Genomic DNA, 23,858 nt, shown 5'->3' on the forward strand with positions numbered 1-23,858 from the left:
ACAGACAATCCAATAGACCCACCAAAAGACCAAGTTGGATGGATGATTATGTTTGTGTTGTGACTGGTTCACCTCATTGGTGCAATTTGGTTACCTTTGAGGAGTTACCAGCACCCTGCAAGGCCTTAATAAGTAGTTTCTGTGTCAATACTGAGCCTACTACATATTTTGAAGCCTCTCAACATCCAAAATGGGTGGCAGCAATGAACAAGGAACTGGAAGCTCTTGCTTCAACTGGTACTTGGGAGGTTACAACTTTACCTAAGGGAAAGAAGGCTATAGGTTGCAAATGGGTATTCAAAATAAAGTTAAAAAAGGATGGTACAGTTGAAAGGTTCAAGGCAAGATTAGTTGCAAAGGGTTACACTCAGAAGTTTGGTTTGGATTATGATGAAACATTCTCACCTGTGGTGAAAATGGCCACCATTAGATGCCTGTTGGCTATTGCAGCTAGTAAAGATTGGCCTCTCCTTCAATTGGATATTAATAATGCCTTCCTTCATGGTACCCTTGATGAGGAAGTTTACATGAAAATGCCTCAAGATCTTCCCAACCCTGATAACAAGGTCTGTAAACTGCTGAAATCATTATATGGGCTGAAACAGGCTAGTAGACAGTGGTTCACAAGACTGTCTTCAGAGTTGAAGAATAAAGGTTTTATATAGAACAAGAATGACTATTCTTTGTTCATTCACAAATCAGACTCAGATTTGTGCATTGCAGCAGTCTATGTGGATGATATAATTTTGACAGGAACAAACATTTCAATTCTTGATGATTTGAAGCTGCATTTACATACTGTGTTCAGTATTAAAGACTTGGGAGAGCTCAGTTTTTTCCTTGGAATTGAAATAGCTCGGGTTTCTGATGGTATTATCCTATGTCAAAGGAAATTCACTAAAGAAATGTTAGAAGGTTGTGAATTTGATGTCTCCAAAACTGCTAAAACACCTCTCCCAGTCAATTTGAAGCTCTTTGCAGATGAAGGGGATTTCTATGGTGATCCTAGCAAGTATAGATGTTTGGTTGGGAAACTCAATTTTCTCACTCATACAAGACCAGACATCTCATTTGCTGTTCAGACTCTAAGTCAATTCTTACATTCTCCCAGATTACAGCATGTTAAAGCTTTGGTTCATGTTTTAAGGTATATTGTTGGTTCAGTTGTTAAGGCATATTACTTAAATCTTCACAACAGTTGACTTTGCAGGCTTATTCAGATTCTGATTGGGCAGCTTGTCCTAACACCAGAAGATCAGTCACTGGTTATCTTATGTTGATGGGAAAGAGTCCTGTATCTTGGAAGTCTAAGAAACAGTCTACTCTTTCTAAATCCTCTACTGAAGCAGAATATAGAGCAATGGCAGCAACTTCTTATGAAATCACTTGGTTGGTTAGGTTATTAGAGGATTTGGGTGTGAATGATCTCAAGCCTATCAAGCTAAATGTAGACAATATGTCTGCAATACAGTTGGGAAAGAATCCAATTCATCATGAAAGAACCAAGCATATTGAGCTTGACTGTCATTTTACAAGGGAAAAAGTATTAGAGGGTCTGATTGAGCTTACTTATCTTCCTACAAAGGATCAGTTGGCTGATCTATTTACTAAGTCTTTACCTTCTCCTCATCTTCATGATCTGTTGTCCAAGCTAGGGATGACTTCTACTCAGCCACCTCCTAGCTTGAGGGGGGGGGGGTAATGAGAATCATGATCTATTTGATCATGATGATCAGGGTTATATTCTGCAGCATGGAGATTTTGAAGATTCTGATCAAAACCTGGAAGAAGCTTCTACAGCATGATCTCAAGGATCAGTGAGCTGGCAGAATCTGTTAGGGAATGATGACATGGACAATTCTGTTACAATTTGTATTCCCACGCTTTTAGTGATGTCTAATAGTTTGTTAGAGATTCTGTTATGTAATGACAATATAAATAGCTCATTAGCTTGTATGATGTAATAATCTTTCACATAATAAAAATTCTCAATTCTTTTCTCTACATTTTCTATCCTTTATTTTCTCCGTTTTTACAAAAATTCTGAGTTCTAAAACTCGAATAATATATATCATATTATCATGTATCTAGAAGACAAATATGTTATACGTGATTGGTCAAAACTAAACAGCAAAAAAACGAAAAGCATAAATAAACTGTGCTGAAATTTACTTATTATGTAACCACTATTTCAAAAACAGATAGCACATGCACTAAATCTAATATATATAAATAAAGTAGGCATTTTTCAAGAGCAATTGGAGCGCTACATAAGCAAAGTCATTATTTCGACCAATGAAAAAATAGATTTTCAGTTTATTTTAGAATTAAAAAAATCAATTGCCACATAAGCAAAATTAACAAATATGATTTGAGAGTTTATATTCAAGCATTATTATAAATTAAAATAAATTAGATAATTTTTGTAAGTTAACATAGATAAGTAAATTAAAAAGATAACACAAATTTTTCAACAAAAGATAGACTTTTTTTGAGAATTTAATTAATAGATGATAAAGTAGGTTGATTTAGCACAATGATATTACATACATTAACATAAACGTTTTTGGATATAAAGCAAAAGAATAGATTTTTTTTTTTTTTGAGAATTTAATTAATTTAATAGATGATAAAGTAGGGTAGTTGATTTATGATATTCCATACATAGAAAAATATAATTTAAAAACAGAATATATATAATATAATCTAAAGATTAAAAATAATATAATCTAAAGATTAAATAAGTAGAAAACAAATCTATTCATTTTTAGATAACTATATAAAAAAAAAATTAAACAAAATTAATTTACAAGGTATAATCTATGAAGTCTAGACTGGGTTTTAACAACCAGCTCTTCCTCCTTCACTAACTCACCTTGGTTAGTTTTTCTGAAAAAAAAACAAGGATTTTTACCATGAATGAAATTAACTTCACAATATTGACAAAATACCATGCACACAACAAGAATCACAACCATTACCTTCGACTTTTTTGCTATTTTGTTTACTGATTTGCCACCCTTCCTCTTTCCTTTTTGAAGGCGTTCCTGCAGCAACTGCAAACAGAGTTCTTGCAGCTTGTCATTTGGTAGACCAGAAGGAGGAGTATCATCCTCTTCTTCCCCACCCTCACCACCGTCTCCCTCATATGATGCATCTTCATCATCCTCTTCATCATATTGTTGCTCTTCAGAGCCCTCCCCACTATTGGTATCCCCCAATTCCTCTTTCTCAAAATCAGGATCTGCATCAGAATCAACATTAACCTTCTTCTTGCCTTTATTAGCACCTTTGGGTTTAACCCCATCATTCACATTCACTGATTTCCCCTACAACCCAAAAAATTACAGACATGTACAGCAATTAAGTACACATAAACCGTAAACAAACAAAAAATACAATCAACACAAACACATCAACTCACCACATCCTTTCTACGAACAACACCACTTCCACCGGCTTCAGATTTCCTCTTAGTCATTATCCAATCCTGCCACACGCACTTAATTACTCATCCATTTTTACACAACCAATGGAATCAATAACCTTCATTTACACACTGAATTCGTCCTAAATTAACCAATACCTCTAAAAAAGTAATTCCAAACAGCTGAGGTCTAGAATAAAGGGTGGACATCATTACCCTACTAAGAAGCCCATATTTTAGCAGCATACTCAACATTCATTCGATATATAAACTCAACCTCCTCATGCATGAATAACTAAATAACAGAGTGTAATACGCATCCAACTAAGATCCACAACACACTTTAATTTTTTTGAGTTAAACCTAATCACAAACCCTAGATGATCAGCTTTTCCCAGAGTTCGAAGGTAATAACACTAAAAAACCATTTTATACTAAACAATTTCGCCACAATTACAATTGACATTAGCGGAAACTAAGCACAAACCCTAAATGACCTGCAATTCCCAAAATAAAAAGGTATAAATCGGAACAAACATTAAATTCGGCTCAATTTCACCAACAATTACATGAAAAACAATCGCATACGCAAATTCATACTAACTCAAACCCTACCATCGACCACGTTAAACACCAACACAAATTACACAAACCATGCAAAATGCACAATTGAACGACTTACCTAGAAAGATAGGAATTCACCACTTCACTTCAACTAACAACAACCGATGGTATGCTCTAAAGAAGCACTTGAAGCGCAAACGACGGAGGACGAAAGAGGAGAAGAAACCAAAGAACTTAAGAGAGAGAAGCAACTAAGTAAGAAGAGAGAGAAAAAATTAAATGACAAAGAGAGAGAATGAAGCAAAAGGTGAATACTCCAACTTTTCAACTTTCCCGTTACAATTCAAACAATAACGGGGTCAACAATAAAGTCAAGACTTTAAATAAAAGAAAACATATTGCAGCCGAAATTACAGATATGCCCTCCTATTTACAATCTTTGTAAATAGTCCCTATGCGCCTAGATGGACTCACAATTTAACGCGAGGACAAGGAACAGGAAACTGACCAGTATTGTCATCCAACATAACGATTTCTCCAACATGAGAAAGAACACTCGCTGCTACTGTCGGAGTGGAATACCGAAACGGAAGACCCTCCACACCCACCCATAACTCCACTAGATGCAAGTTCATATTCATGGGAACAGCGTCCTCTCGAAGTCTTCGTAACACTACCAAGCTCCCTTTAAGATGAACCCAACCCCGAGCAGCTAATTCATCAGCTTCCTCAGGAGTTTCGCAACAGAATATCAGGTCAGTACCATAAGTAAACACTCGAACGGGGGCACGCAGATGCCAAAATCGCATAATTAACTTTTGAACCAGAGGGATAGTGAAATGTCTAGCATCCCAACTCCGTCCTATCACGCAGCAGTCCCAATTAATAAGCGAATCATCATAACATTGCGAAGGAGAGGAGCTGTCTGCACCAAATTATATGGGGATAAACAAATGTGACTGTGCTGATATAATAAGACATGATTATTTCTGTCGAAAAAAAAGACGAAGAACAGTGAAGAGTAGATAGAAACTTGAAAAGGAAAAGTTAGGAGTGAACTATGCTGTTGTTATTTAGAGATGGAGTTTTAGAGAGTTTCTCTCACTAGGACCTTTCTCTCTCTAGAGATTTTCTCATTATGTAAATACAGTAAACTTATGTTTGAACAAAAAACTTTTTCATTAGTTTACTAGCACAATTATTCATATCTAATATCTTTCGATAGTTCTTAGGGCCTGTTCTTGTATAATTATTTTCAATTCAGTTCAGTTCAGTTCATCTCTAATAAGTTCAATTTAGTTCAACTTTTAATTTTCTTTTCTTATAAAATATTCATTTCAGTTCAGTTCAGCTGAATTCAGTATGAGAACAGACCCTTAGTTTATTGAATTAAAGTAGAGGTTGACTTTAGTTTAATGATTTTAACATTATGTGTTCTTAGTACTCATAATTTAGCTTTGTTGATTTAGTGTTCTTCCGTCTTATTTATTCTTGATTTTGTAGTTTCATTACTTATAGTTACTAGTTTTGGACTCCTGCATGTGCGCGCTCTAATTGGCAAAACGTGATGGAAAACATGCTTGTTAACTGTGATGTAAGAGTTCCGATGTTTTTTCTTTATGCATATCAAAATTATTATGAGTGTATATATTTGCTTTGGGCAACAATAATTTGAGCGTGAGCGTCTTAGTCACACCGACCCTACTTAATATGGCTTGACAAACACCTATTCGTACGCGTGAACTTTTTTGACACCATATCGATTTAAATATATATTTGCTCATCCTTAAATAATTTATCTACCCCTAAAAATTGTATACAATTTTCCTTACCTCTAAATGGTTTGCTCACCCTTAAATTAGTTTTTCACCGATATAAATGGTATACAATTATCTCACCCGTAAAATTAATTGCTAACCCGTCAATAAATTGTTAGCCCCTCAATAGTCTACTCATCTCTAAATTATTTGTTCACTCTTAAAAATAATGGCCCTGTTTGGAAGAAAGCTGAAAGCTGAAAGCTGAAGCTGATTGAGTTAGCTAATTTTGACTAGCTGATTTAATTAACTGATTTGACTAACTTATTGTATTAACTGATTATATAAAAGTGTTTGATAAATAGCTGATAGCTTAAAGGTGATTGAGTATGTGAAATGACCAATAAGCTAATTGTGGGGTAGGTAGTTTAGATAGGATTTTAAATTAAATGAGGTTATAAGTATCATTTCACAATAATTAATGAATAAGCTAATTGAAAAAGCTTCTAAAATGAGCTTTTTCAAAAATAGCTTATTTAGTGGAATAAGCTCTTTCAATAAGCTTACTACCAAACACTTATATTAGCTTGTTTGACTAGTCAATCAGCTAAAGTTAGTCAAATAAGCTAATATACCCCCAATAAGCTAACTACCAAACAGGGCCAATATATAATTACCTTAAATTTGTCACCCCTATATAAATTTATCACCTTTAAATAATTTGTTTATATGTTTTCGAGGTAGTTATTTCATAATTTGCTCACCCCTAAAAATCACATACAAATTTTTTAAGTTGATTAGCAATAGCTTAGCCATGCACAATAACACCGTCCCTAAAACACAATCATACAAGCTAGGGTTTCCTACATGGGTCACTAGACGAACCTATTGCAAGCTTCTAATCAACAACGGCAAACCTAGTGGTGGCTCAAGATGGGTCGGGAGATTTTAAGACTATTCGTGAGGCTTCACGATTTTCTACTCGGCAACTGTTGGTAAGAAATTGATCGATGAACCTCTTTGCTATACTTTCTCATATCCAATATAGACACATTTCTATTTTATCATGTTTTTCAATAAATAAATTTAATCATAAATTATGCTAATTATAGTATCAATAAGCAACCAATATAGAAAGCTGATATTTTGAAACTACAATTTGAGATTAATATAACAAGATCACACACGCCACATAACTATATGATTTTTTCTTATTTATAATCCACAAAGACTACTCAAAGAGGAGTTTGTGAATAATGTCAAAAGTCAAATTGTGCCAACTACTCTAAAACGGAAAAAGAATATGGGGATGTTTGGTAATTAGAGTTTTGACCATAAAAGAGCTTATTTGACCAAGTTAGAGGTTTGACTACTCCAATCATCTATTTTGGGTGTTTGGTAAAAAAGCTTTTTAAATGAACTGATTGGGGCAAATCAGCTAATTTGTAAAAAGCTAAAAATTAGAGCTTTTTGAGTTAGCTGATTGAATAATAAAAGTCAAATGACATTTTTACCCTCCCAAATTCTTACCCTAAAACTATTCAACCATGAAGCATTCCAGCCGTTTTTTTTTTACCAAAGCATTTCTCCTTTCCTCCATGAAGCTACTGAAGGTCTGACGGCGTGTGGAAATTAAAATAGCCCACTATTAAGCATCTTCCAATTTCTCCAATTGCTTGTATAATTGTATTAAGTAAGTGTTTTTTTTTTTAAATTTATTTTTTATTTTTTTTAATTTCTCAATTATGGAACCATATAAAATGCTTTGTAAAAATGTAACTTTTTTTTTAGGATACATATATGGTATTATAGTTTGCAATGGTATTATTATTTACAAATAAAAAAAATGCCAATGTCCTAAATTGTCATTTCATGTGTTCAACTAACAAACAATTACAACTAATCAGCTAATTTTACCAAATAACTCTACATAATAAGCTCTTACCAATCAGCTAGTCAAAACAGCTAATACAACCAGCTAGTCAAACCAACTAATACAACTAGCTCTTATCAATCAGCTAACCGCTAATTACCAAACAGGGCCTTATCTTTGTCTATCTTACTTAAAGAAATGTCCAAATCTTACGAAGTACTTTAACTATTGTATATGTCAAAGATCAAAGTAACATTCGTATACGTTAAGTTTGCCCACTACGTAGTGTTAGTTTTGTTTTTGTACTCTTATCTTTCATTCTTTCTCCTCATAAAAATTGATCACTACGGAGGCTTGGGCCAAAGCATGCCTTGTTCCCCTCCCTAGAAGGCCCAAAAGCCTTAGGACCTGTTTGGTAGTAAGCTTATTGAGGGTATATTAGCTTATTTGACTAACTTTAACTGATTGACTAGTCAAACAAGCTAATACAAGTGTTTGGTAGTAAGCTTATTGAAAGGGCTTATTCCACTAAATAAGCTCTTTTTGAAAAAGCTCATTTTAGGAGCTTTTTCAATTAGCTTATTCATTAATTATTGTGAAATGACACTTATAACCTCATTTAATTTAAAATCCTATCTAAACTACCTACCCCACCATTAGCTTATTGGTCATTTCACATACTCAATCACCTTTAAGCTATCAGCTATTTACCAAACACTTTTATATAATCAGTTAATACAATAAGTTAGTCAAATCAGTTAAAAAAATCAGCTAGTCAAAATCAGCTAACTCAATCAGCTTCAGCTTTCAGCTTTCTCCCAAACAGGGCCTTAATAAATTTTATTTAGTTTTAAACTGTTGGTCAAGCCCCACTAATCCACTTGTTAATTTGTTATGATTGTTTAGCCTTCTTAACAATTAAGTCTGACTTCGCCTCTTAACTAATTCATTTTTGTACGAGTATCTTTACCATGTACTTAAAATTCTTTAACATATGTCAACTGATCATAACTTTCAGCTGTGATGGGAGACGGATTCGTAGCTCGTGGAATAACATTCCGTAACACCGCCGGACCTCAAAACAACCAAGCAGTGGCACTCCGAGTAGGCTCCGACCACTCAGTCTTCCACCAATGTAGTTTCGAAGGATACCAAGACACACTCTTTGCACACTCACAAAGACAATTCTATAGAGAATGTAACATCTACGGTACAATAGACTCTATATTTGGTAATGCGGCCTCAATATTCCAAAAATGTAACATAATCGTTAGAAAACCTCTAGCCTCACAAAATAATACCGTGACAGCCCAAGGAAGAACTGACCCTAACCAAAACACAGGCATTATCATACAAAATTCGCGCATCACGGCTTCACCTGACCTTAAACCGGTCATTGCATCATTCCTAGGACGACCATGGGAACAATATTCACGTACCGTCGTCGTGGGGAGCTTTATTGATAGCCTTATTAGTCTTGTTGGTTGGCTACAATGGAATAGTAATTTTGCACTTAATACGTTGTTCTACGCTGAGTACAACAATTTTGGGCCAGGATCTTTAACAAGTAAAAGAGTCAAATGGAAAGGTTACAAGATTATTACTACCGTTGATCAAATTTCTAAAATTTTTTTGGGAAATTTTATTGGAGGTGAATCTTGGATACCAGCTGCTAGTGTTCATTTTACTTTTGGAATATATTTTCTGATACTGATGATATCATATCTCTAACAGCTTTTATTTTTTATTTTTGTTTCTGTAAATAGTTTTGAACATTACTTACTCCATATTTAGTTATTGTAAAATATTATTATAGAGAGGTTCCCTCTAAGTTTTCTCTTTAGGAGGGTTTTTTGGTTCCCTCTATGGTTTTTCCCTTGGGAGAGTTTTTCTAGCCTCCATTGCTAGATTTTCTGTACTTTTTTTGAAGGTTTTCCTCCAATCTTCTCCTTCTCTCTCTTTCTCTTCCATCTCTTTTCTTCTGTTCTCAATTGTAAATTTTTGTAGGGGCTTTCATCGGTGTTTTTACCGGTGGTAAGCCCCAAAAAACTTTTTAATTGTTTTCAATAAAGGATCACATGTAACACCCCAATAATTCTCCCTTTTCCAAACCACTTACTTTAAATAAAAATATAGGAGAACCATTGGCATGTTACCGCCACGTGTTAAAACGTTAAGGCTTTATCAAAGTATTGCAGCGGAAAACCAAACATAAGTCTTTAAAATAACACAGTTTAGAAAACGAATAAGCCAAAGCTTACAAATTGGAACCATAAAGGCCCTTATTTAAAACCAAACCAATATTCAAAATCCCAAAACATAATTAAAATAGTAAAACATAAATAAGTTCAACACAAAGAACGAATACTCTCAATCACACCAATCCCTTGACAACGCGTATGTCAAATCCCCGAACTTCACATCATCAAGCTAACCTGTGCAATACTGCTCCCCAATAATACAAATGTAATAATTGGATCATCACAGGATCATTGAAAGGCGAAGGCCATGACCAAAAGAAAACACACACAAAAGCACGCAATTAGCAAAACTGAGTACATACAAGCTACAACGCACAAAACCTAGCATGCTCAACTAATTAAAGTAAATAAACACACAACTCGAATTCATTAATCAAGACTCCACACTTAAACAATTTAATTGACTCAACATACTTTCTGACCAATTCTAAACACTTGACTATTTATATTTAATTAACTAATTTAATTTGGAGTAAGCAATAGACGAGGTTGTTCAATCCACCAAAACATTTTGGTCCCAAATGACCATTTGAAATAAAAAGTTTAGCGCGATGCAAGAATGGGCGCGACTCCATTCTCACAAAGTTAGTCTAGGATCCCATCTAACTTTCATTATAAAATAAAATGTAAATACCAAAAGAGAAAAGGACATGTTGATCAAACAATTCCTCGAAAAGCCACAGGCTACCACCGTGTACCCCACTAGTAGAAAAATACAAAAAGGCAACCCCCAAATGGCACCGGTTCAGACCAAATCGGTGCCAAAAACCGCCGGGATTTTAGACCAAGAGTAATCGCACCAGTTCAGATCAAACCGGTGCCAAAAATACAAAGGGCACCGGTTTGAACCGGTGCCACTGAACCGGTCCAAGGTTTTTAGGAAAAACCGGAACATTAAAACCCTAAAACCCTTATAAGCTTCGATCTCCTTATCTCTCCTCCTTCTCTCCGCCTCCATTCCCCCATTTCATCTCCTCTCCTTCTCTCTCCTCCTTCTTTCTCCTCTCTCTCTCTCTCTTCGTTCTTCTTTCTTCTTTCATCTCCTTCGATTTCCCCTCTCTCTCTCTCTCTATTCGTTCTTCTTTAGTCTTTCAACTCCCTTCGATCTCCTCTCATATATATGCAGCAACCAAAGCTCGAGGACCACCACAAAGCTCGATCTCCTCTCATTAGCGCAACAACAGCCGCCGCCACCAACAAAAAGTTCGAGCACCACCACCGGCATCAACATCAACAGCAATTTTTGGGATTTTTTTTTCAAGTTCTGGCTTTTTTTTTCGATTTTAATTGTTTTTTTTTATTCACCAATTTTGGTTTTGTTTTCGATTCACCAATCTCGGTTTTTGATTTTGATTTTGTTTTTGATTTTGGTTTTCGATTTTGGTTTTTATTTTGGATTTCATTTTTAGGGTTTCGATTTTAATTTGCCTTTTATTTTGGATTTTGGTTTTTTTTTCCTATTTGTTTTTCGTATTTGATTTTTTTTTTTTCCGATTTTGATTTTGTTTTTTTCGAATTTTTAGTTTCTTTTTTTCGATTTCAATTTTGTTTTTTTTTGTTTTTGATTTTGATTTTGGTTTTCGAGTTTGGTTTTTATTTTGGATTTCGTTTTTAGGGTTTCGATTTTAATTTGCCTTTTACTTTGGATTTTGGTTTTTTTCCTATTTTTTTTCGTATTTGTTTTTTTTTTTTTTTTTTTCCGATTTTCATTTTTTTTTCGAATTTTTGGTTTCTTTTTTCGATTTCAATTTTGGTTTTTTTTTCGTTTTTGATAATTTTTTATATTTCAATTTCAATTTCTGTTTTATATTTTATATTTTGATAATTTTGAATTTTTTTTTCGTTTTTGATAATTTTTTATATTTCAATTTCAATTTCTGTTTTATATTTTATATTTTGATAATTTTGGTTTTTTTTTCGTTTTTGATAATTTTCCAATTTTTTGATAATTTTTATATATTCTTAAGCTTATTTTTACCAATTGATTTTTTTTTTTCTGTTTTAATTAGTGTGTACAGATTATGCAAGAATATTGATATGTTCATGTTGTAATTTTTTTTATGATTTATAATGTAATTTTTTTAATTTATTTATAATGTTAGTTGTAATTGATCTATATTGTAATTTTGGATTTCATTATATATTGTAAATTTTGGATTTCATTATGTATTGTAAATTTTGGATTATATATACTGAAACCAATTCGATTTTTGTTGTGAATTGTTATTTTTTTTTTCAGTTGATTTTATTGGTAAGTGAAAAAAAAAAAAAAAAAAAATTGGACATTTTTGGGGCCTTAGGCCGGGTTTGAACCGGTGCCAAATGCGTTTTTTCACGTAGTGCCCCAACCCATAATTGTCAATACTCTAGAAGTGCACGCTTTCTAGAGTTTTATTGCTCATCCATGTTTCACTTTACGTGATTACAATTTTAATTTAATAGCCGACTCATTCAAGTAGACTTTACGTTACAATCACATAACAAATTGACCTTTAATTCCATTAAACTTCCAAATTATCCAAAATTGTTGAACATAGTCAACCCACCTAGCCATTTCGATTTAATCCATTTTTACTCAACATACTAACAAGTCATGCTTGATTAATAAATAAAATAAATAACAATCTTGTGGAATAATTAATAAATTCATTCCACTTAAACCATTCAATTTCAATCCTTTAATAATCCAAATGTGGTTAACAAACCAATCCAATAAAATTATGCTTGTATCAACATTCCATACAAACAATTAATCCAATATAATTCAACATGTTTGCATTCATAATTCCATACAAACATAATCAATTCACCAAAGTATGTCTCATAAACATAAGCACATGAATTAATTATATGTATAACCAAACAATTTTCATCCAAGTGTTCTCTAATCATGAAACTAAGTTCTTTTCTTTGGTACCTAAACATGATACTACTTACAACGAAGTAGACATGTACGTATCTCGTATAAACAATCATTTGTGCCACTTTTAATCAATTAAAAGTCTCCTAAGAAATAATCACTTCCTAGAAAACAAGCAACAACAATAAATTAATATTATTGAACCAAATTTCCAGCAATATAATTTAGATTAAAAGTCCTTAAAACTCCATTAAAAACATGTTTTTATGGTTAATTAATCATTATAAATACAATAGGAACAAAAGCCCCAAGTTAATTGCTCATTAGAACCCTAAAATCCCAATTTGATTAAATTAAAACCCTAGGTTTATAAATTATAAAATCTGAAAATATATAACACAATTAAAATCTGAAATTATAGGTTTAAGCTATCAAAAACATGATTTTAATACTAAAAATATAATCTTTATACTACAAAATCAAAACCCCAAAACAATTAAATCAATTCTAAGCAAAATTAAAACAAAGGAGGAGGAAAGGGGGCAGCCACGGTGAGCCACGGCTGGGCCGACGGTGGGTCGTCGACGGCGGGCGGCGGTGTGGCAGCAGCAGGCGGCAGTTGGAGGTGGCAGCAATGGTGGTGAGTAGTGAAACTCACGTAGGAAAGGAGGAAAAAAAAAAGGAAAGAAAAGAAAGAAAGAAAAATAAAAGAAAAAAAATAAAGGAGAAAGAAAATTAGACTAACCTTTTGTGTGGGGAAAATTTTGGGGATGTATGGGGTATTTATAGGAGAGAGAGTGGTGTAGGGTAAATAGTAAGATTGGGCCTCATAAAATTAATGGGCCAATTAGAAAAGTAAAGTGGGTTAGGCTTTGATTGCTTAGACATGAATTATAGAATGAATGTATGTATAAGAAATTTGTACCAAAATAATTTTCGACCCAAATTAAAAATTGAAACTTTTGAAATTAAATTCCGGAAAAATACAAATAAATATTATAAATAAAATATAATTTCCTTTATAATATATTTAAAAATACAGGGGATTACATCACATCATTATGAGTTTCATAGTCTCCAAAAGTGTCTAGAACGCCATATGAATTTTTTCACCCAAACAACTATTCATATGTGGATCTCAAGCCGAATTAGAGCTAACTCACAGATTGTATTACTTCGGATGAAGATTTTTATAAAGGCGATCGTTGATCGAATATGCGATGTAATTAGTTCTAAGGTGAATTGTATTTATATTGGAATTCCTCGGAATTGTTTGTAAATGCCGTTTGGTTTCATTAATGAAATTAGGGATGTCAGTGGGGCAGGTCAAGTAGGAGACCCGCCCCAATGGGGCGAGGATGGATCTCGGTTTGGCGGGTGGTGGGGCGGGGATGGGGATAAAAACCATACCCGCCATGGATGATGGAGCGGGGGTGGATTTTAAGTTGTTCCCGCTCAATCCCCGCCCCGCCCCACTTTGTACCCGCCCCATCCCCACCTCATACCCACATCTATATATCTTTTTAAAGCAAAATTACATACTTTTATTCTATTTATAAAATAATTACATGAAATACAATATTAATTATAATACTTTGTACGACACTTATATTATAACACAAAAATGTGTATAGAATGTTTTATTTTATAATTCGCATTAATTATGTAAGATTGTGTGTTTGAGATACTGATATTAGGTGGATCTTGGGTGGGGATTAGGCGGGTCTTTGGTGGGGATTAGGTGGGGATGAATATCCAAGTGGGAGATGGGGCAGGGATGATTTTGGAGTTGTGCCCGGTGGGGCGGGGATGGGGATGAAAATTGGCCCCGCCGCGGGGATGGGGATGGGGATGATAATATTAGGTGGGGATGGGGATGGGAAGGCCAACATCCGCCCACCGCCCCATTGACATCCCTAAATGAAATCCTTTTCTTCTTGTCAAAAAAAAAATTAGTTATTGTACATTCCAATAAATTGACCATATATGACTACATAGTACATACTCCAATAAAGATGGTATCATTTTATTTTTTGGTGTGCTTTGTTGGATGATAATTTGACCTTGGCAATTTTTTTGGTGTGCTTTGTCGAAACAAAACGGCGCGACTAATTCTATTAAAACGACATCAATAGAGTAGAGCTAAATCAGGTCAATTATTATTAGCATGAAAAAAAAAAACATGATCAAAGGCGTTGATGAGTAACCACCACTGGATTGCTGCCATATGCAGTCTTTGTTTATAATTATAATATTAATTAAAAGTAATAATAATAAAAAATTTATTAATTAATCATTTATATTCTTGCCCAAAAACAAGACTGAAGAATAATTAATTAAAAAAATAAATAAAAAAATACAGTAACAAAAATTAAATTTTAAAAGATTTTAATACGCATGTAAACAAAAATTAAAAAAGAAAAGCATAGTGTAAATCATATACAAATAGAAGAGATAAGGACAACCCAAAATACATACTAACGAGTATATTATTGCAGTAATTTGCCAATTACTATCGCAAGTTAATACCACTTTGTAAATTACTACCGCAAATTTAAAAAGTTGTGAATTACTACCGCAAAAAATTTTAAGATGTTGCGATTACTACCAAACCCCCATTAAACCCAACTATGACGTCATTATATTCCTTTAACTCGTGTTTGATCAGAGTTAAGGGCTTTAACCAGCCCCCCAAAAAAAGAAAATGGATTAGGGATATAATGACATCATGGTTAAGGGCTTTAACCATGGGTTAAAGTGATATAATGACGTCATAGTTGGGTTTAATGGGGGTTTGGTAGTAATCGCAACATCTTAAAATTTTTTGCGGTAGTAATTCACAACTTTTTTAATTTGCGGTAGTAATTTACAAAGTAATATTAACTTGCGGTAGTAATTGACAAATTTTCCATATTATTATTATGAAAGCATAGTGTAAATCATACACCCGCTTCACCACGACAGTCATTTCAGGCGGTTTAACAACCTTAAGAAAGGAAAACGACTGCTGGTTTGGAAATGCACTGACTTTAACCGGAGCCATTCTTTCTTGCTGTTTGTCCCTCCTCATTTTCAGAAGATTGATGAACGGGAGAAAGATTATAAATTTTAGTTGTAACAAATTAAATAGTGGATTGCTAAACATCGCCCGCAAATCTCCACATAAAGCCTTAATTTTTTTTAATTTTTTTTTTTTTGGAAAATCAGAAAATTTTTCTAATTTTTTTTTTTAATGTGTTTGATTTTTTTTTTAATATTTATTAATTTTATGTGTTATTTTTTATAAGTCTAGTATATATATTTTTTATAAAATCAAATAAAAAACATAAATTTCCACATCCTAAATCAAAACATAAATTTAATAAACATAATTTAAAAAAATAAAAAAAAAAGGCAAAAAAAAAAAAAAAATTAAAAAGTAAGGGCGGCGTCCAAACCAGACGCCAGTGCACTGGTGGTGGCGCCTTGCCTGGACGCCAGTGCACTGGTTGAGGCGCCTGGGCTAGACGCCAGTGCACTGGTTGTGGCGTCTGGCCTGGAAGCCAGTGCACTGGTTGTGGCGCCTTGCCTGGACGTCCTTGCCATGGTTCCGGCGTCCAAACTAGGCGCCACCTCGTTTTCCGTCGAAGACGACGTATCTCCGGCGACCCTCGCCTCTCCGGCCTCCCTGGGCAACCCAGTACGACTCCACATTTGTTAGATCGAGATTTGTTCACTTTGGGTACGATTTTAGAAATGGGCAAAATTGTCAAACCATGTCTAATTTGTGGGCTTTATGTGGAGATTTGCGGGCGATGTTTAACAAATCCCTTGAATTTACCTTACCCTAAACCTAAAATAAAAAAATCTAACCCATACCCACACTCTAATAACCCGAAAATACGGCAATGTCGAGGCGGCAAGGTAAGGACTTGGCGGCCACAGCGGCTGAGGGAAGGACGGCTCACGGTGGCAGGGTTTTTTTTTAAAAAAAAAAATTAAAAAAAAAAACCAGAAGTGGTGGGGCGCCTGGCCAGGACGCCCAGCCCCTGGTGGTGGCGTCTGCTCCGGCCGCCGGAACCAGGGGGCTGGCGTCTGACCTGGACGCCTAGCCACGGTTGTGGCGTTTTCCAGAGGCGCCACCGCAGTCGCTGGGCGTCCAGGTCAGACGCCAGCCCCCTGGTTCCGGCGGCCGGAGCAGACGCCACCACCAGGGGCTGGGCGTCCTGGCCAGGCGCCCCACCACTTTTTTTTTTTTTTTTTTTTTGGAAAATCAGAATTCTTTTGTTAATGTTTAATATTTTTGTTTTATGTGTTAATGTTTTTTTTCTAATATATATATATATTTTTTTTTTTGAAAATCAGAATTTTTTGTGTTAATGTTTAATTTTTTTTGTTTTATGTGTTAATTTTTCATATGTGTTAATTTTTTTGTATGTGGTAATTTTTTGTGTTAATAAATAGTGTTTAAATTTTTTACATTATGTAAAATTTTTATTTGTAAATTTCATTTCTATATATAATTTACACATACAAAATTAAATATAATTTTATTAACACATATTTAAAACATAATTTCAAATTAAAACAATTTTTTTTTGAACTTATTAACACATATTTAATTTCAAATTTAACAAAGTTAAAAAACCACAAAAAAAAACAAAAAAACAAAAAGTTTAAATAAAATTACAAAAAGTTTAAATAAAATTACAAAAAAAAAAAAAAAAAATCAAAAAGTAGGGGTGGCGTCTGGCCAGGACGCCACAGCCATGGTGGCGGCGTCTGGCCAGGACGCCTTAGCCATGGTGGCGGCGTCTGGCCAGGACGCCACAACCGTGGTGGCGGCGTCCTTGCCAGGCGCCACTTCCACGGTTGCGGCGTCCCGGACAGACGCCACCGCCATGGTGGCGGCGTCCTGATCATATGCCACCCCTACTTTTCTTAATTTTTTCCCCGGATTATCTCGCTTTCCGGCGACGATGACGGCTCTCCGGTGTCCCTCGGCAATCCACTCCAGCTCCACATTCTTCGTGAGAGTGAATTACGGTTTCGGTAAAAATTAGAAAAAGGGCAAAAGAGTCAAAGTAAAAATAATTGTGGGCTTCATGTAGAGATTTGTGGGCGATGTTTAACAAATCCCATTAAGAGATTATTAATTTATTTTAGAATTAATTAATTCAAATGTCAAGCAAGCAAAATTGGTGAATGATATTTTTACGTTTAAATTAATTAAATGTAAAATATTATCTTTTGACATTAGAAATTTTATCTAAATATGTATCAGTAACAAATTTTAGCACATTTAAAAAAATTAAAAATTCAAACAAATGCACGGGCTTCATCTAGTAATCTAATAAATCTAAAATATTTCGTTCACTCTTAATTTGGTCACCATTAAATAATTTGCTCATACTAAAAATTCATATTCAATTACCTAACTCATAAAATATTGCTCACCAAGTCACCAATAAAGAATTTGCTCACCCCTAAAAATTATATACAACTACCTCTCTCATAAATAGTTTTTTTTTTTTACAAAAAAATCTCCCTTAAATAAATTGTCCACGTCAAACTCTGAAATAGTTTCCTTACCCCTTAAGAATATGCTCATCATCAAATAATTTGTTCATCTATTAAAGGAAAATTTGCAAATTGCAGCCATTTAAAGTTCATATTTTGCAAATTGCAGTCATTTAAAATTTTTTTTGCAAATTGCAGCCCAAAAGTTTGTATAAATTGTAAATTGTAGCCCGATTCGATTTTTTCATCGGTTTACATGTTGAAAAATCTTCATTTAAGGTTTTAGGGGTCACTTTAGCCCTTAAGAGCCCGAATTGAGCTCAGAATTAGCAAAAAATAACGTAAGTGTCTCATATTTACAGTTTCCCACAAATCGATACATTTTTGTTACGCAAAACGAGATACTTAAGGGGAAAAAAAGATTCATTTTTTTAATAAATTCTTAAGGAAAATAAAAAGAAAAAAAAAATGAGTCATGGTCCCTAAACTCTTGCCTAGTCATCAAAGTCCCTCAACTTTTGGCTACAAACACCAAAGAAGGTGGTTGAGGGACTAAAAAGGAACAAAATAGTTTAGAGGGACTAAAATGGCACAAATACGATAGTTTAGGGACCATATTTAGTCTTTACTCATTTCTCACATTTAGTGGACCCAACATAATACTCCATCTCCTCCTATTCTTCCACTACTTGTGTTTTTTATAATTTTTTATCCTCTCCACTACCCAACTACCTCCATATTTTATTACTTTCTACAATTTCTCCTAAAATTTTGCGCATAAAAAAATGAAGCAAGTATTTAAAAACGGAGGTACTTCTTTGCAAATAATATATTGTTGTGACATACTGCATTGATGCAATTACATTCTAATTTCTATATAAAGTTGGAGAAATAAATGATAAAAAAAGTACATGAACTTGCTAGAAATCTTTACAAGTATATGAACACATGAAAATTTAGTGATCATTTAAACCATTTTACATTAATTAGCCTAGGTAAAACTAACATCATAAGCCTTCATACCATTAAGCTCAAAAACTCCAAAATGCTTCTCGTACTCTTGTCCATCCTTCTCATTTTCATCAAACATATCAAACAAAAACACCTCCACTCCAACACCCGGCCTCATAGGAGTCCCAACATCTCCTCTAGCACGTCTAACAACATTCCCATTGTACATCCTAGCATTATCCGGGCTCGCGCCCTCGCCCCCACCCGTAGGCCACCCTCTCTCCGTCACCACGATTCGTACCCCAGGGAACCCCTCCCTCTCCATAGCCGCCACCAACGAGTCCAATGTGGCATCGAACAAGTTGTTATAGTACAACTCATTATCCAACATGTACCCTTGGGAGTTAAATAGGGCATAGTCTACACCAATATCTTTTTTGTTATTAATGTAACTAAAAAAAGGGTATATATTTACCATAAAGGGTGAATCATTTTGTTGTAAAAATTGTAACAAAGGGATCATTTGTTGTATAATTTCATAATTAAAACTCCCATTAGATGGAGGAAAAGACGTCCCAAGAACACACGCGGCTTGGTGAAGGTTCCAAATTGAAGGAACAACAAATGGTGTGTAATAAGGATCTTTAACAAAAACCACCATTTAATTAGCTAATGAACAATTAACAGAAATATTTTCCTCAAAAAAAAAAAAAAAAAATTAACAGAAAATTTAATCAGTTATTATATTCAAAGACAGTAACAAAAAAAAAAATAAAAATAAAAATAAAAAATAAATAAATAAAAAAAAAAAAAAACTTCACCAGTACGTATTGACTATTCTCTTCCCAGCAACCCAACCATAATATGTACAGAATTAACAAAATGACATATTAAAAATACGATCAAGAACTGAAGAACATTATTATTACGACTTACGAGTAACAAAATTACACTGAGTTTTTTCCTAAAAAAAATAAAAAATAAAAAAATTACACTGAGTTTTAACAAAGATTAACAATGGCTGAGTTTTCAACCAAAATTAACAACGAATTCCACAATTACAGACGACGAGGACTCCCTAAAACAAAAATAAAATCAAAAATACAAACTGACACTCCCTGCTAAGAACACTACCGACCGGGCACAAGCGCCTCACAGCCATTTCTTGAATTCGAATTCTTCTCTCTTTCACTCAGAATCGGGGTGACTACAACCGTTCTTAATACAGACTTCCTTCATCCGGGCAGCCGCCATTTCAGTATTATTCAGTTTAAGTGAAGGAAAAGACTGCTTGGTTTGAGAGACACTTACTGTAACGGGAGCCTTTCTCTGTTCCTCTTTGTCCCTCCTCTTCTTGAGAAGATAAAAGAAAGGGAGAACGAAAAACGGCAGTTTAGGTTCTGGAGGGGTAGCTCCCGAACGTCGACCACGGCCGCCGCTCGAGCCACCACCTCCGCCGCCGAATGGACTGGGTGAAGGAAGTGAAGTCATTGGAGGTTGCGATTTGCGAAGGCGAAGTTTAAAGAAATATTTCAGTTTTTTTTTTTCCGGAAATTTCACCATATACCACTCATTTTAAGCTTAATTCACCGTATACCACCAAAAACTTTCTAATACACCATATAACCTTCAGTTTTATGGAAATGTCACAACATGTCATTAATGACCAACGGAGGTTAACACCGTTAGTCATTAAGGTTAATAATGCCACGTGGCACTCAATAATTGGACCAAATAAATAAAGTTAAAACAAAAACAAAAATATGTAAAAAAAAAAAAATATGAAAAAAAAACCCACCACCCACCCCCCAAGCCATGCGAAACCCTAACTGTTACCCTAGGCCAACCTAAAACCGGTCGGCCGCCACCCTAAACCCCCGAAATCGGCCGGCCGGAACCCCCCTATACAAACAACCACCCCGCCGATCTAAGTCCAACTTCAAAATCACCACTTGACCCAAATCCTACCCCCGAAACCACCATAACCACCACCCTTAAAACACCATCGAGCCTCGAAAAACCCCTCTAACCTTCGCAAATCACCGAAAACCTCCATCCAAGCCCCGATTAACCCCTCTAACCTTCGCAAAAAGGCCGAAAACCTCCATCCCATCCCCGATTAACCCCTCTAACCTTCACCACGAAACTTGCCGAAAACCACCACCAAGAAACCCCAAAACACCAAAATCGAAACCCTAGATTTTGGTTTTAGGGTTTCGGCATATGTGGTGGTTCAATGGGGTGGAGATTTCATCGGGACAGGGCGAATTCGTTTGTCGACGCGAGGGAGGGGGGTTTCGACGTCGGCCGGCGTTTAGGGGACGGTTTTTCGAGGGAGGTAGGGGGGTTTTTGAGGTGATTCAATGGGGTTTTCGAGGGAGGCACGATAGTTCAGGGGAAGGGGAGGAGCGCCGGCGGAGGTCCTGGTCGGATTCCGCACCGGCGAGGGAGTTCGTTGGCGGTGGCTGGCAGGGGGTGTCGTTGGTGGTGGATGGCTGGGGGAACGTTGGTGGTGGTTGATTTTTTTTCTTTTTTTTTTAATTTTTTCAATAATTAATCTAATAATTATTTTAAAATTAAATTATTTAGAAGAGAACAAATCACAAGCTGCCACGTGGCATTATTAACCTTAATGACTAACGGTGTTAACCTCCGTTAGTCATTAATGACATGTTGTGACATTTCCATAAAACTGAAGGTTATATGGTGTATTAGAAAGTTTTTGGTGGTATAAGGTGAATTAAGCTTAAACTCAGTGATATATGGTGAAATTTCCGTTTTTTTTTTTAAATGCGAGTTGTGTCTTAAAATAATGTGGGCCCCTTGCTTTATATAGAGTTTTTTTTTTTTAAGTTAATTGTTCTTGAAAAAAAAAAGTTAATAAATAAAATAATTAATTAATAAATAATTTGAAAAAAAAAGTTTTCAAAGCAGGGGTAAAATGGTAAATAGACTGACTCATAAAGAAAATCCTGACCGTCTAATAAAGAAAAAGGAATTTACTGACTGACTGACGGTTTGACCTAGATGAGGGGATGGAGAACCAATACCGTGGACAACAAGTGATTTCATCGGAGAGCCGCCGCCTGGAGTTGTGATAATCGGAGTTTCGCCGGATTCGAGCGTCGGAAGCACCGTCATAGGCGGCAGAGACTCGAGATCAGCATTTGGTTAGAGATTATGTGAAACCTAACACCGTGAGCGTAGGAGTGAACTCCTCGAGTCGTCGACGGCGAATATCGTCATGTTTTAGAAAGTGACGAGCTCGTCGTAATTGACTGACATCGCGAGTGCGAGGAAGCTGTAACCGCTCAATCGGAGCCGGATTCCGACGGAGGTGACGGTTTAGCAGCGACCGGGGAGAATCGACTCAATTTAGGTGCCGAAAATGAGTTGATTGAGGTAATCCAGATGATAGATGCCAGGAACAGTGTGCTCCTGGAGAAGGAGAGTGAGCGAGCACGAAGAGCAAGTTCGCACCGAAGCATCCGCCGGAGCGAAGACGGTGACAGGGCCGAGCCACGGCGAGTGCGAGGCGGAGGACAGAGAGAACGAGTGAAGCCGAGTTCGGCGAGGATTTAGGTGATGGAGTTGAGAGGAGAGAGAAATTCAGGCGAACGCAGAGCTTCGGAGGAGTACGGAAATGGCGGCGGAGGAGAGGCGGTGGAGTAAGGTGAGGTTGAAGATGAAGAGAATATGAAGGTTGATGTTGATGACTGAGCATCAATGGCGGCAGGGAGGACTGAAAGTGAGGAGAAAATCACCATGAAAATGATGGCAAGGTGTGGCAGAGACGCCATTGTTGAGAGCTTGAAAATGGAGGAGAGAGAGTGGAAGATTGAAAAAAATGAGAAAGTTGTGTGAGCTTAGATTCTGCTGACGGTTATGGGAGGGTATTTATAATAGAAATAAGCCACATTGCCACGTTGGCGATTCTATATCCTTCTATCTTCTATCTTCCCTTATACCATGAAATAGAAATAGTTTAAAACAAATTTATTTATAGAAAATGTTTTTTTTTTTTTTTTTTTTTTGTTTTTGGAAAAAATAGAAAATGTTGTTAATTATGTGAATAGAGTTGAAATTATGTGAAAATATAAGGCTAAATGAGAATTAGGAATGTGTTCTCTGTGCTCGTTAACGACATTATTGTAATAATTTCGCATGACAACTTTTAAACGGATATTTAGATTTTCTTACTTTTAGCAATTTCATTTTCTTTATGATTGATTTCATTTACTTTTATTAAGTTTTCTTTTATTTTTTAGAAATGAAACATGAAACTAGTTATTAAAGTTGAAATCCGAGTATTATGAAAATGTCATTGATCACACGGGAAGCATATTGTGGTTGTGACAAAATTTAAAAATGTTCCTATCATACAACTATATATATACCACCCATCTATATTACCCATTCACCATAAGAGCTTAATTATGCAGTGATGTATTGGAGAGTTGTTTGACAAATGTCGTTTCACCTCTAAGTTATTGGTTTGGACCTACTTTAGCATACACTTGATTGTGGAACAAAAATAGACTGAACATATGAAATCATTATTTAACCTTGAGCTACATTACAAATTTATCCTTTCCTTTGGTTAGTTAAAGGATGATGGCATCGATTTAGCTAATATTAATCACTTTTACATGCACTAACCCCCTTG

At 35.2% G+C, this 23,858-nt stretch overlaps 1 protein-coding gene and 2 pseudogenes across 1 annotated transcript; 1 reads left to right on the top strand and 2 right to left on the bottom strand.

Annotated features, from left to right (window-relative positions):
* Nucleotides 1–5,558: 5,558 nt before the first annotated feature.
* On the top strand, nt 5,559–9,698 carry LOC110689514 (annotated as a pseudogene).
* A 9,393-nt stretch (nt 9,699–19,091) lies between these two features.
* Nucleotides 19,092–21,774, bottom strand: LOC110689355 (glucan endo-1,3-beta-glucosidase, acidic-like). Its single transcript, XM_021866133.1, has one exon. It carries the CDS (start codon nt 19,851–19,853, stop codon nt 19,233–19,235), a length of 621 nt encoding a protein of 206 aa, XP_021721825.1. The 5' UTR covers nt 19,854–21,774; the 3' UTR covers nt 19,092–19,232.
* Nucleotides 21,775–22,441: 667 nt separating this feature from the next.
* On the bottom strand, nt 22,442–23,220 carry LOC110689515 (annotated as a pseudogene).
* Between the last annotated feature and the right edge of the window lie 638 nt (nt 23,221–23,858).

The sequence above is a fragment of the Chenopodium quinoa genome, unplaced genomic scaffold (assembly GCF_001683475.1).
Source record: "Chenopodium quinoa cultivar QQ74 unplaced genomic scaffold, ASM168347v1, whole genome shotgun sequence".
NCBI lineage: Eukaryota > Viridiplantae > Streptophyta > Magnoliopsida > Caryophyllales > Amaranthaceae > Chenopodium > Chenopodium quinoa.

What these genes read in the sequence shown, in the direction of transcription:
- LOC110689355 (XM_021866133.1), bottom strand. Translation starts at nt 19,853, where the DNA reads ATGGTGGTTTTTGTTAAAGATCCTTATTACACACCATTTGTTGTTCCT.